Below are 13,082 nucleotides of genomic sequence, written 5' to 3' on the forward strand. Positions count from 1 at the left end.
AGATATTAAATTAGCAGTGAAGAATGAAAGTAACCAAAATTAATGAGTCAAATAAAACAGACAAAATTTTCGACATGAAATGTTTTCCATATTCTGTATATGGTTACATACAAGTATGCTTACTTTTCAAGGTTTACTGAGTATTGCACTGCTTAAAGATTATTTTGCCATTCATTAGCGCTTTATCCCGCCCCCCTTCAACACTTCACTATAGCAATACACACTATAGTGTTAATTACATGTTGTTACTGTTGTATCCATTTTGTTAGCAAATGGATAAAACAACAACAACAAAAAAAAAAATCCCCAAACCCTGACTAGCATTACACCATATCATTACCCAACATCAAAGGTACAACCATATAGTGTATGACTAGTCAGCTTTTGGAGAAATTTTTTGTTATTGTTTTACCCATTTTCGAACAAAATGGATACAACAGTAACAACACGTATTTATTACTATAGTGAAGTATTGAAAAAAAAAAAGCGCTAATGAATGTTAAAATAATCTTCCTCACGGTTGCGAATTTTAAGCAGTGCAATATCAGCAAACCATGAAAAGTAAACATGGTTGTATGTAGCCATAAACTGGGCTCTCTTCAAAAAACACAGACTCAAAACAGTATACAAACCTCTAAACAAAGTATCTATCTTCCTGACAAATCAATGATCGTCAGTCTTCTTTCCTTCCCAGGTGTCTACGGCATCCCCTTCTAGCGTGGAACTCATTATTTTGGATAGAGAAGGGAGAATTCTGGAATTGACAACAAAAAAAACGGAGTAGCACAGTATGCCTTAGAAGAAGATCACATTATCAGATAAAAGAGGGCAGGAATACATCATAAATCCCGTTTTAAATTGTAGAGACTGTTCCGGAAACTGACAAAAGCTCTACAGGAACCAAGATAACTGTAACAGAATTGATGGCATGATCTAGCATAGATATTAGAAAATCACCCATTCATCCATCAGCAACAGAAATTACCACAAAGAACTCCACTGTCGCCCTCCATACACGTAACTATCCTTATTGTTTAGGTCATTTGAGTCTTCACTAATTGTGTATTAATAAAGTGCCTCTGACAATGTTAGATTCAGCTAGCGAAACGGCTTGTAAAGAAATTTTAGTCAATAAATTATTTATTTACATTCCAGTTTCTATGTAGTTTTCTGTTTCAGAGACTTCGACATGAATTATAGCAACGGAAGTTTTAACACGAAAATATAATGTGGGTTTTGTAAAACAGCTTAGAACAGGTGCTCATATTTGGCGTTTTCTACTTTTAGGGGAAAGTGAATAGAATCGATTAGCAAACAGAGAAGAATAGAAGTTGATGCACTGCTGCAAAGGTTGAACTCTTGCATTTCGAACTAAGGAAATGGCAATTTCTATATTATATTAGTAGGACTAAATCCAAAGAGTTTGAGCAGGTAGAGAATCCATCTGAAATAGCGGCTGGAAGATAAAGTTTAAGCCTCCAATAACTATGGTGATGGTAATCTGTCTCTCTCTCTCTAGGTGATGCACATCAACATGACACTGAGGGATATTTATTCATGGCTTGTAAGCTGAAAAGCTAATATGCTATCTATGCAACTACTCACACCAATCTATCTCAGTTCAGTAAAACAAAATGCAAAATTCTTGCTGATACAATATTTCGTAATCTGTATAATTTACTACATACTTACATGTCCGCATCTTATGTTTTTGCTTGGGTTTGTTGCAATGAATGAATACAGGGTAACATTCTCTGCATAATTTTAGGACTTCCGTGAAACGATGTATACGTATGACACATCAGTACTTGTATGAACTATTACTATTATTACGGGCGACTCCAGGGAGTCCTTAGACTCATCGAGGGAGGACCTAAACATCATGTCCACACAACTATACGATATTCTCACAGTATCTATCATATCTTGCCTTGAACTCACTCACCGTCATAGCACCAACAACAGACTCTGGCAGCTTATTCAACTCATTTACCACTCTAAAAGTAAAGAGCCCAGCTCTAACACCCCTGCTAACCACACTCTTGCCCAGCTTCCATAGGTGTCCCCTAGTTCTCCCACCACCAGTCCTGATCTCAAAAGTATCCTATGAATTAATCCTATAGAAACCCTTTAGCAATTGGAATGTGTCAATCATATCTCCCTTTTTCCGCCTAACAACTAATTTCTGCAATCCACAAATCTTCAACCTGTTCTCATATGGTTCATTCCATATACCTACTATTATCTTAGTCACTCGCCTCTGGATCCTCTCCACCTCCTTCCCATCAAGAAGAAAATTAGGTGACCAAATCTGGGCACAGTAGTCGAGATGAGGTCTTATCAAGGCTCGGTACAGAGGTTCATTAACTTGCTTGTCTCTGCTCGTCAAATTATTTTTCAACAACCAAGTGAGTTGATGAGCTGATTTAGGTACTTTTGCAATGAGCTCTCCCTAAACTTCATCTCCCTATCTACCAACACTCCCAAGTCCCTGGCCTCATCATTTTCCTGGAATACAGTTCCACCAATGTACTGCTAATCTTTTCACCCCAAAATGCATAACCTTACATTTTGTTCACAATAAATTGACATCCATTCTCCTTAGCCCAGAACCCCAATCTATCCAAGCATCCTGCAAGATTTTGACATCTTCTGCATTCACTATTGCCCTACCCAACTTTGCATCATCAGCAAACAAATGAACTGTTCCTCTTAGATCCTTCCCTATATCTTTAATGAACAAATTAAACAGCAGTGGTCCAAGAACAGAACCCTGCAGCACACCACTAGTCACAGGCCGTCTTTTGGACTCTACTCCTGAATAAATTACTCTTTGATATCTCTCCATCAACCACCCACCTATCCATCTCACAAACACTATATCCATTCCCATATGTTGTAGTTTATGGATTAGAATTCCATGTGGTATCCTGTCAAATGCCTTAGCCAGGTTTAGTAGTATCACTGTAAACCCATTACCCTTATCCAGTTCAGCCGTCACCGTGTTATAAAACTTGAGCAAGTTAGGATTAGATAATTCGTAAGTCTTGCTCCAGAATCAAACATGGCGGTCTTCAAGTTCATATCTGTAGTAAGGAGCGGTAGTCCCATAATGTGGAATGGGAAATAAGATATCACATAAAAAAACAATTGCAAATATGTATACCATAGTGTGACTCATACCTAAAACATATAAGTTATAGAGTGAATAATTTAATACATACACACACACACATATATATATATATATATATACAGGTATAAAAAAAGGCGTTAGCTGATTTTTTTTTATATATACATGCATATATTAATACAATAAGTTATATACATGGTAGTAGGATATGCAATCCTACTATCGTGTCAGCAACCATATTTCACAATCCATTTTACTAAAAGGAACTCAGTTACAAGGATGACATGACATTTACATTTCGGATGGAAGGATCTATGTTGAAGACCTAAGACGCAAGGAATCCTTGTAAGTTTTTTTATTCTTCTTATTATTAAAGGTGAGTTATTCACTCTGCTTTGGAGTTGGCAAAGAAAAAACACTCACTGAACACAAAATGTTTTGTTTTGTTTTCGAAACAAGTATATTGGCAGGAAAACGCACAGTCAACAGATATAATATACTAACCTCATGGGCATGGTTGCTTTGAGCATTATTATAATCAAACTAAACGAAAGAAAACAAGCCATTTAAATCTATAGTAGATTTTATTACATCAGCAAAAAAATTAAAAAATCAGCTAACGCCTTTTTTATTCCCGTATACGGGAGTAGGCGAGGCATTTAGCCCTATCTAACTTTTGGAGACTGAGTGGGCAGTTCAGTCTCCACTGGTACTAATCAGAGATAGATGGCCCAAGGCTATCACTAATTAAGCGGTACACAGTGAAGAGAGAAGGCTCAAATGTGCCGCCATCTCGTGGTCCCTAACACAATATATTTAATGTCTGAAATAATGTGGGTTCTACGGTCGATTTTCTTGAGTTTACGGGATGAAAAACCCGAGTTTCCTGGAGGAAAAATCCGCTTGCCCGTGCCAGAGATCGACTAATTCGGGAACCGGTCGAAAAAAGGCTTAGAAAAATTTCCTCTAGTCGCCGACTAGACTCGAAACCAAGTCTTCCTTCGTGGGGCCAAGGGCATGTGGTGTGCAAACGCCACATCCACTGAGCTACACAGGCCCTGATTTTATTACATATGTCAGAAATAATAACTTCAAAATATTGTAAAGGATGTACAATTACAGACTCATTAAATATACCATTAGCATAGTGACAAATAGGAAAAAAAATGTGTTTAATGGATGATTGGATTATGAAACACATTTTATTGAGGACAGTTCCTAACGGCATAATAAAAACTTTAATGAGTCCAATTCTGATCTAGGATCCATCTACCCGAATCCCAGGTCTTTGGATTCGGGTAGATATCCTCGTAAAATGTAAGATGTCTCTAATAATGTCGTTTTCTGGAATTGAGATATTGTTATATCTGAAGAGGAGCTTAGCATTTGTAGATATTTCATATAGCGTTGATATTGCTCCAAGCACTCCTATGACTACTTGAGGAATCAGTACTTGAACCACTGCTGCCTTTCGGTTCCAAAGTTGTTGATATTCACAAATTATAATTTTGAATATCATTCGTTTGTAGTTTTTATTCTTGAGCACCAACTCGCTGGCTTTCTCTCTCTTTCTTAATGATAATCTACTGAAGTAATTGCCAAATAAAACGACTGTCAAGATTCCCTGCAATCTCCTTCAAATATTAACCATGGAGTCTTTCTGTTTTCAACCTCCTCTTTTATTGTCTTTTTTGTGCTAATTTGCTCTTTTTCAGTCGACTATATTCCCTACTTTTCTTTGCGAAATCCCATTAACATCTTCCCTGTGCCTTGAAGTAATGACTTAATGCTCACTCTCCTTCAACTGAACTTGTAAAAGTCTACATCCTGTCCACTTTTCTTGGCTATGCATAATCGATCCACCTCATTGTGGATGCAAAGCATGATACATCGTATTTTTTTTTTCGAGCGTTACGATTAAGTGCACCTAAATTGGCTTATCTCCAGTCAATCATCCTTGCTGTGTATCTAATCGCAGGGATTGCCATGTCGTGAACAGTGTTGCCTGAACTCCCTCTGAACTTCAGATCTTTTCTGATGCTTTTCAGATATTCAGCCTGTTTTTGTTTTTACTTCCGAACATAAAATGTCTGCTTCAAGAATTAAAAAATGTTTGCGGGATTCATTCTAGAAGAAGTTTTTAATTAAATTAAAACAATTTTACCTACGAACCTAATTCCTTTGCTGTTTGTCATTTTGCTTCGAACAAAATAATATTTCGCACTTATTAAGTCCATATTCAATACTAATCATGAATATTCCGGAACTGAAACTCAGTTTCTCTGAATGATTTTCCATATAGTTTAATAGCATTCACGTATACCAAATATGATAATTTCCCTACTTGTTTTGAAAGTTCATAGTCTTCTTTAGAATTAATGTTTGAGGCATAAAGGATAGGGTGAACAATAAACGTAATAATTCATCTCGAAAAATTCCTTTCTTGATATACATCGTAGAACGACTGTCTCCATTCACTATTAGTTGGGTTTTTCGCCTGGTTATGGAAGCTATTAGGAAATTTCCTGATGTTTTTGTTCACGCAATAATTTCTAGACAGTTTTTAATTCATGCATGTGTAAAGTGTCAAATGCTTTATTCTAACGCCATTTATTCCCTTATAGGGTATCAGGCAGTTCAATTTCCAACAGAAGATAATCAGAGCTAGTAAACCTATGCCATCATTAATTATAGATGGCATCGATGAAGAGACGAGCAAAGAAGTATGCTCATCTCTTGGTACCTAACCTTAACAGGATATAGTACTTTATGAAATAATGTGTGTTCTACGGTCGAGTTTCTTGAGTTTTACGGGACGGAACACACGATTTTCCGAGAGAAAAAAAAAAAACGCTTGCCAGTGCCAGAGATCGACTAATTCGGGATATGGTTGGAGATATGCTTAGAAAAGTTTTATAAATAATGTGTGTTCTACGGTCGAGTTTCTTGAGTTTTACGGGACGGAACACACGATTTTCCGAGAGAAAAAAAAAAACGCTTGCCAGTGCCAGAGATCGACTAATTCGGGATATGGTTGGAGATATGCTTAGAAAAGTTTTATATATATATATATATATGTGTGTGTGTGTGTGTGCGCGCGCGCGCGCGCATAGAGGAGATTGAACTTCCCACTCAGTCTCTAAAAAAGTTAGATAGGGCTAAAAGAGCCTCACTTACTTCAGTTAAAGGAATAAAAATTGTTAGCTGATTTTATTTTAAAAACAAAAAGGAGACTGTGTGGTTCTGTGGAAGTAGAAATACCATAGGAAGAGCATTCTAAGTACTATTTAAGTCGTTGACTATATAAACCGCCTTTCTTCGACCAGTTCCGGAGTTAGTCGATCTCTGGCACGGAAAAGGGGGTATCTTCTCTCCCTAGAAATCGGGTTTTTCGTCCCGTAAAACTCAAAGAAATCGACTGCAGAATTCAGTGTCATAATATTTTTATGGTACTGGATTTTTATGGGTTCTGCATAAGATTTTATTTTTGGGCCCCTGGCGGCAAAATTTCAAATATCAAAATGAAAATATTATTATTCGTGACACATTCTAGGAGTCAGAAGACTCATCGCGGGAGGACACCTACTATTCAACCGTCTCCACCACTACACAACCTCTACTACAAATATATATAATACTGATTCTTTTTTATACTAATTTCAGGGCACTCTAGTCGTGTGCCCTGTTTCTCTGTACCCATTGCCCCTGACTATTTATGGTACTAGTAGAATCAACACTAAAGTGGCCTTGCCTACTCCCTACAAGGGAATAAAGGGATATATATATATATATATATATATATATATATATATAGTATGCTCACAGATACGAGACCCTTCGACACTTCTGCGCATGTCAAAAGAAGGAGAATCCATTCCGATAATAGGTTAATCAATCCGTATTGTGGGATGAGTGTTTATTATTACTCGTCGGAAAATTAACTTCTATTTTATGATCATTGAAGTTTCTAACGTGGAAGCTATTTTGCTTGTATAACAGTTGGCTAATTTTACATATAAAGAACGTAATTTCGCGTTTGTGTGCAATTCAGACATCGCCTTATTCTTTCTCCCCTTTAACACGAATGGACTCTTCTTGCCAGATTCCAACGAGAGCTCTCGCTTCTGTGGTCGGACTATAATCGTATATGTGTGTGCTTTCTGTCATCAATTAGATTTCAAAATCAATTTTTAAAGTAATAACTAGCCTTTTCTTCCGGAATTTCTGCAACAATTCTTTTATTCAATAGGCAGAAGTTGATATTGTGAAAAACACCAGCTAATTGCAGTTGCGAAAACTTAATAATAAAAAAAAAAAAACAGCTAACGCCTCCTTGTTCCCATATAGGGAGTAGGTGATAGAAATATAAGATCATTATGAGATCTTATATTTCTATCGTCTAAGGCACTTTGTACCGTATCAATCGACCTATATCTTGGTCTTCCTCTGGGTCGATTTCCTGCCAACCTAGTAGAGAACACTTGTTCTTCTAATCTTTCCTCTCCCATTCTATTTAAGTAACCATACTACCTGAGATTAGCTTCGCTAATGCATTCCTGGATGCTGCCAATGTCAATCGTTTTTAATATGAAACTCTTAGCTCGCATCTCACTCTGACATGCATATGCTTTTGCATGGAGCAACATGACTGTGGTAAACACAGTACTGCTAGCATCCTTCGCCCTAAGTGCTACAAGATAGATTTTTATAATTTTTCATATAAAATAAGAGAATTGTATAGAACTGTTGATGATAAAATTAAATATTACAAGCAAATATAAATAAATTTATAAATATATTTATATATATCGAGGAAAATTGGGTGCTACACTTCCGCAGTGCCTATGAACGAGCTGTCCCTGGACTAGGCCTCCGAACACAGATCTAATTTCGCACCAACAGGAACATTCAGCAAGCCTTTCTTCGAATAGTTCCTAAGTTAGTCGATCACTGACATGCGAGCAAGCAAACGTTTCCTGGAAACCCAAGTTTTTCGTCATGTAAATTCAAGAAAATCTATCGAGGAATACATAATTTTAAACAATATATTATGGTGTTGACGAATTACCTTAACACAATATGGCGGAACATGTTTGCCGTCTCCTCTTCACTGGATGCCATTTAAAATTATGGATAGAATAAGCCAACTAGCTCTGATTGGCTACCCGTGGCGAATGAACTGCCCACTCCTAAAGTTAGATAATGCTAAAATGCCCTTACCTACTCCCTATATTGCAATAAAAGGCGTTAACAATTTTTTTTCGAGAATATCTCTGAGTGCTTCTAGACCTGGACCGTTTCCTCAGCATTCAACTCGGTTTGGGATTGTCCATTAATATTTCGGCAAAACTGATGGTGGTCATAACAATTCTTATTGTAATTCTTCTGGTATCTCAGTGGTCGATCATTTCAACTTTGTATTACTTTACAATAATGCTCTTTACCTTTTGTTTTAAATTCTTTAAATTAACATCTGCTTGAAGTTTATTTTGATGCCAAACAGAACTTCCATTTTGAGATTTCTTTTTTCGTTTAATCCTTTATTGTGTAGCCAAGTTCTTGCCCTTTTGTTTCAGCATTATACACTAGCTGTTTCACTGTTTTTGTACGAATTCTATTGCAAGTTGACGTTTCTCGATATTGCAGCTAAATATTATCTTTGGCTTTACTTCAGTGTCGACAATAACCACCTTTCTTTGGTGCTCGTCATTTTTGTTCTACTGCCATACATTTGTTTTGGTTATCATTTAAACAATTGTTGAATAACTTTTGGATTGTCTCTATTTAAATAAATTAGGTCATTAGGCTGCACTGGACTATCTTTAGTAACTACCAATACTCTTCAGTTAGGTGAGATTTGGGAACAGCCTTTATTAAATGATGGTGATCTTGCTCCTGACACTTCCTTAGGACCAGTCAAATAATGCAGGTTATTTTTCCACTGATTAAACACTAGGGATATCTTGCCTTTTGAGAAACCAGTCAACTCTGCTGCTTTCAAAATCACTGCTCCAGCAAGACGGCACATACGAATTAGGAAAGATCCTTTGTTTGGCGCAATTGTGATCAATACTATTATTGATTAGCATTTTTAAATAGTTACCTAGAATACGTTGTGACGCATGTGACCAAGTGTTTTGCATACTCTGCACTGCATTACGTTTACGTGAATAGATTTCTTCACTTTGTATTGTAACATCTATATTGAACACTTCGTCTTTTGTCCCCTATGTACATCTTATTCAATTTTGTTGAAATATATCGCAAATGAAACCAGGAGTAAACCTCTCGTAACCGAGCATGGAAACTGAACTGGTATGAAATAAGTCTTTGCACAAACTTTATACTAAATTGTAGTTCACATTTGGCTTAAAATAATCATCATTCAAGTTCATTTAAGGTAGTATATTTAGTATATAAATTAAGTATTTCAGTTATTTAACTAAAGTTCTTGAACAAGTGCCAAAAAATGAAGGCAAACTTGGCAGCCAGTTGTAAATGTTGGGCTGCTTGTCACCATCAGAATCCCATTAGTAATCTTTTCTATATCTTTGTTCCAAATGTTTATTCATTTTGAGTATTTCTGAAGCAATGAATTACCATTAATAAACTTTAACATTCTTCTTCTTCTTCCATATCTTCATTTATCATAGCTTCTTCTAGCAATAATATTAAGAGACAATGATATGGCCACTGATATAAGCTAGGTAAAGATAACCTGATGGTAACATGTGGAACCAATTCCATCAGCCATGATCAGCATCCTGTAGATACAGTGAAGGAAGGCTATATGGGCTACAACCACAGTGGGTGATCAACATCTCCAATTATCTGCTTGCCAAAACAAAAGTACCGACTGACCTGAATCAGCTATGGGAACATTGATATATGATTCCACTGTTTCCAGAAGTCAGTCTGTGTGCCCCTATCCTCAACACTACAGGAGGGAATATCTGAAATGGGCCAGGTCCATGTTAAGTGTACCAAACCGATGGAGTTTCATATTGTTTACACACAAAAGTCCTGATTTGCTCTACAAAACAATACCCAAAACATGCTCTGACCTAAAGAGAACTAGGGACACGTTATCATCCATTTAATATCTGTGAAAGGGACAATTATGTTCATTACAATAAACATATTGTAATGAACATTACAATGTGTAATGCACAGATGTAATGAATATGCACAAATTCACAAATAAATTATGAAGTATTGTGTACATGAGAGATTTCTTGTAAAAACAAATATTAATGCAAAAATCAATAAATATAATAAACCAATATTTATGAGCTTCATTTACTTAGAGGATATTTGGAAAGTACTAACAACAAGAAATATACCACTACAAATTATTGAAATGATTTAAGATCACCATAGATATGCAGAAAATCCTTATAAAAGGAATCAGATCAGACAGGAAGATTCCCATCTTTATTCAACCTACGTAATAGACAAAATACAAAAATTTAAGAAACAAAAATTAAGTAGAATAAAATTAAATTTTTATAAAACTTTATTATATACAGGTATCTGTATATCCAAATAAAGTTAAAAAAATTTTTTTTTATTACCCACAAGAAAAAAAGTTTATTTTAACATGAATTACACTCATGAAAGACTAAACCTATAGTACATTAGTAGCATGAGCAATCTAAAGATTAGATAATTCAGAAACTCAACTACAGAGAACCAAATCATATTTTTTAATAATTATCATAATTCATTCCCCATGGAATTTGATCCCACAGTCTGTTGGTTCGAGAGCAGGTAAACTATTCATTCACCCAACAAGCTGGAAACTATGACCTCCAAAACCAATTATTTGAACAATAGATATGCTGTGATTTTATAGTGGAAACATGAAGAGAGAAAACAAAACCAACTATAAAAGAAACAAGATGTAAACTAGAGCTAGGAAAATTATTTATCAGTAATGAAATTTAAACACATGAGAACAATAATTAAAAGCGATGACAGATACAAAGAAAAAGAATATCTAAAAACTTATAATAGAATGTTTAAATTAACAATGTGAAAAAATCAGGATCTAACAAAAGAAACAAAAGGAGAAAATCTATAAATCAGTATTCAGACAAATATTAAGATATTACTGCAAAAGAATAGAAACAATACAAGTTCAAGCTTAAAATGCAAAGAAAAAAAAAAGAGCAGAATGCATACGGTCTTCAAGCATGTTAAATGCAATTAAGAGATGCTAAAAAAGGATATAGAGGGCTTACAAACATTTATAAGGAAATTACAAAATGAATTAAATATGCCCTCACAGTGAACGTGATTACTAGAATTTTAACCACTGACCAAAAAGGTTTTAAACATTTTGCTATAGGCAAAGTTTGTTTTCGTTGGAATTATGGCTTAAAGCAACTAAGGTTATGTATGAAGTATACATTTTATGCTTATTGTGTGTGTGCACATGTCCACATATGTTCCCTGGTTGGTGTGAGTGTTCTGCAGAATTAACAAAACTCTCCTTTCCAAATGAAACCAACTAAATTGTCCTCAATTGAAAATCCCTTATAAAGGACAAATGTATTTTCATAATCCCATTTTCTAGAAAAATTACCCTTAGTACATTAGTGTTGTGAGCCAAAATGGAAAAAGAAACAGTTCTTCTTAGGATTGCTGAATCATTTCGAGTAACACAAATGGACACAATCGAATCCCAAGTATAATAAAAACTGCAATAGCAAATTTGGTGGTCCTATCTCTTATTTAGAGGCTTTTAATTAACTTTTTGGAAACAGCTTAACCTTGAGTCCATTTTCTGCAAAAATTTAGAAATATCAAACACAAATACTTTATACCAATGGTGCCAACACTTATACGAGTTCAAGTTATAATTAACATTTATGTTTCAATTACAAGTCTCTTACAACCTCCAAAATTCACCTGCAACATGAAGAACTTATTTGAGAAAACTGAATGGCATTAATTTACAAAAACAATAAATACTCACAGCTCAGGAAAGTTTTAATTTATTATTCACAACTTTATTTTACATAATGTTATTTCAATCATCAAATTTAAATGAATGAACTTCTGTTGTTATAACACCACCAGAGTAACTTCCTCTTTTCTTTTTTGTCTTCTCATGCCTAAAATCTTTACCTCGCACTTGTTTTAATACATGATTTGCCTTTTCTCCCCATGAACCACGAGATCCTTTCTGCAATTAAAAAAAAAAAGTGTGAGAGAGGCAGTACATATATTGAGTATACACAACAATAAAGCAATAATTCTTATATATTCATTCAATGTTAAAGTTCATATGCAACATATTTACAAATACAAAAGAGGAGGAAAAAAACATCAGAATATTTAGATTCAATGCTTAAAATGTCACTGATAAAGTTTTAGTAACAAACTATTAGAATGACCTACAAGTTTTCTGTCTTCACACTGTCTTTATATTCTGTATGCTATCTGAGAGTCTGCATCAATTCCTGATGCAGACCATCACAGAGCATACAGAATACTAAAATAGCAATACATGATTAAGTATATGATATTACTAGTCCTATCACAGTGCTGCTTCTACATTCATCCACTGTTTGCTAAGACCTGAAAATTATCAGATCATACATATTGGTCTTCAAAGACAGTGTCAAATAGATTAATCCAGCTAGATCTTGGTCTCCTTCATCTTCTTTCTGCTATCCTGGGATCAAAAGCCTGTCTTCTTAACCCTTTACCTCTTACTGCATGTGACAATACCACCTTAAATTAGCTCTGTTCACACATTCTTGAATGCTAACAATGTTAACTTCATTTCTAATATATTTTTAATATTTTAATATCACACTATTTGTTAATACGAGTAACTTTTCTCATCATCATCAAATTCCTGACATTTACCCTCAAGGGGTATACAGGATATGATAGTACTACATGAAAAATTTACATCACTACTAACTTCCTACCTACA

At 35.0% G+C, this 13,082-nt stretch overlaps 1 protein-coding gene across 1 annotated transcript in view; it reads right to left on the minus strand.

The window, feature by feature from the left end:
• Positions 1–12,116: 12,116 nt before the first annotated feature.
• LOC150105755 (uncharacterized) overlaps positions 12,117–13,082 on the minus strand; it is a 75,776-nt gene continuing 74,810 nt past the window's right edge. Inside the window, exon 6 of the mRNA XM_090393558.1 lies at positions 12,117–12,323. Within this exon, the coding sequence (XP_090249684.1) occupies positions 12,168–12,323 (156 nt within the window). The 3' untranslated portion in view covers positions 12,117–12,167. The remainder of the gene's footprint in view (positions 12,324–13,082) is intronic.

The sequence above is a fragment of the Typopeltis vanoorti genome, chromosome 6 (assembly GCF_054136105.1).
Source record: "Typopeltis vanoorti isolate ZY-2024b chromosome 6, IOZ_Tvanoo_1.0, whole genome shotgun sequence".
In the NCBI taxonomy this organism is placed as follows: Eukaryota; Metazoa; Arthropoda; class Arachnida; order Uropygi; family Thelyphonidae; genus Typopeltis; species Typopeltis vanoorti.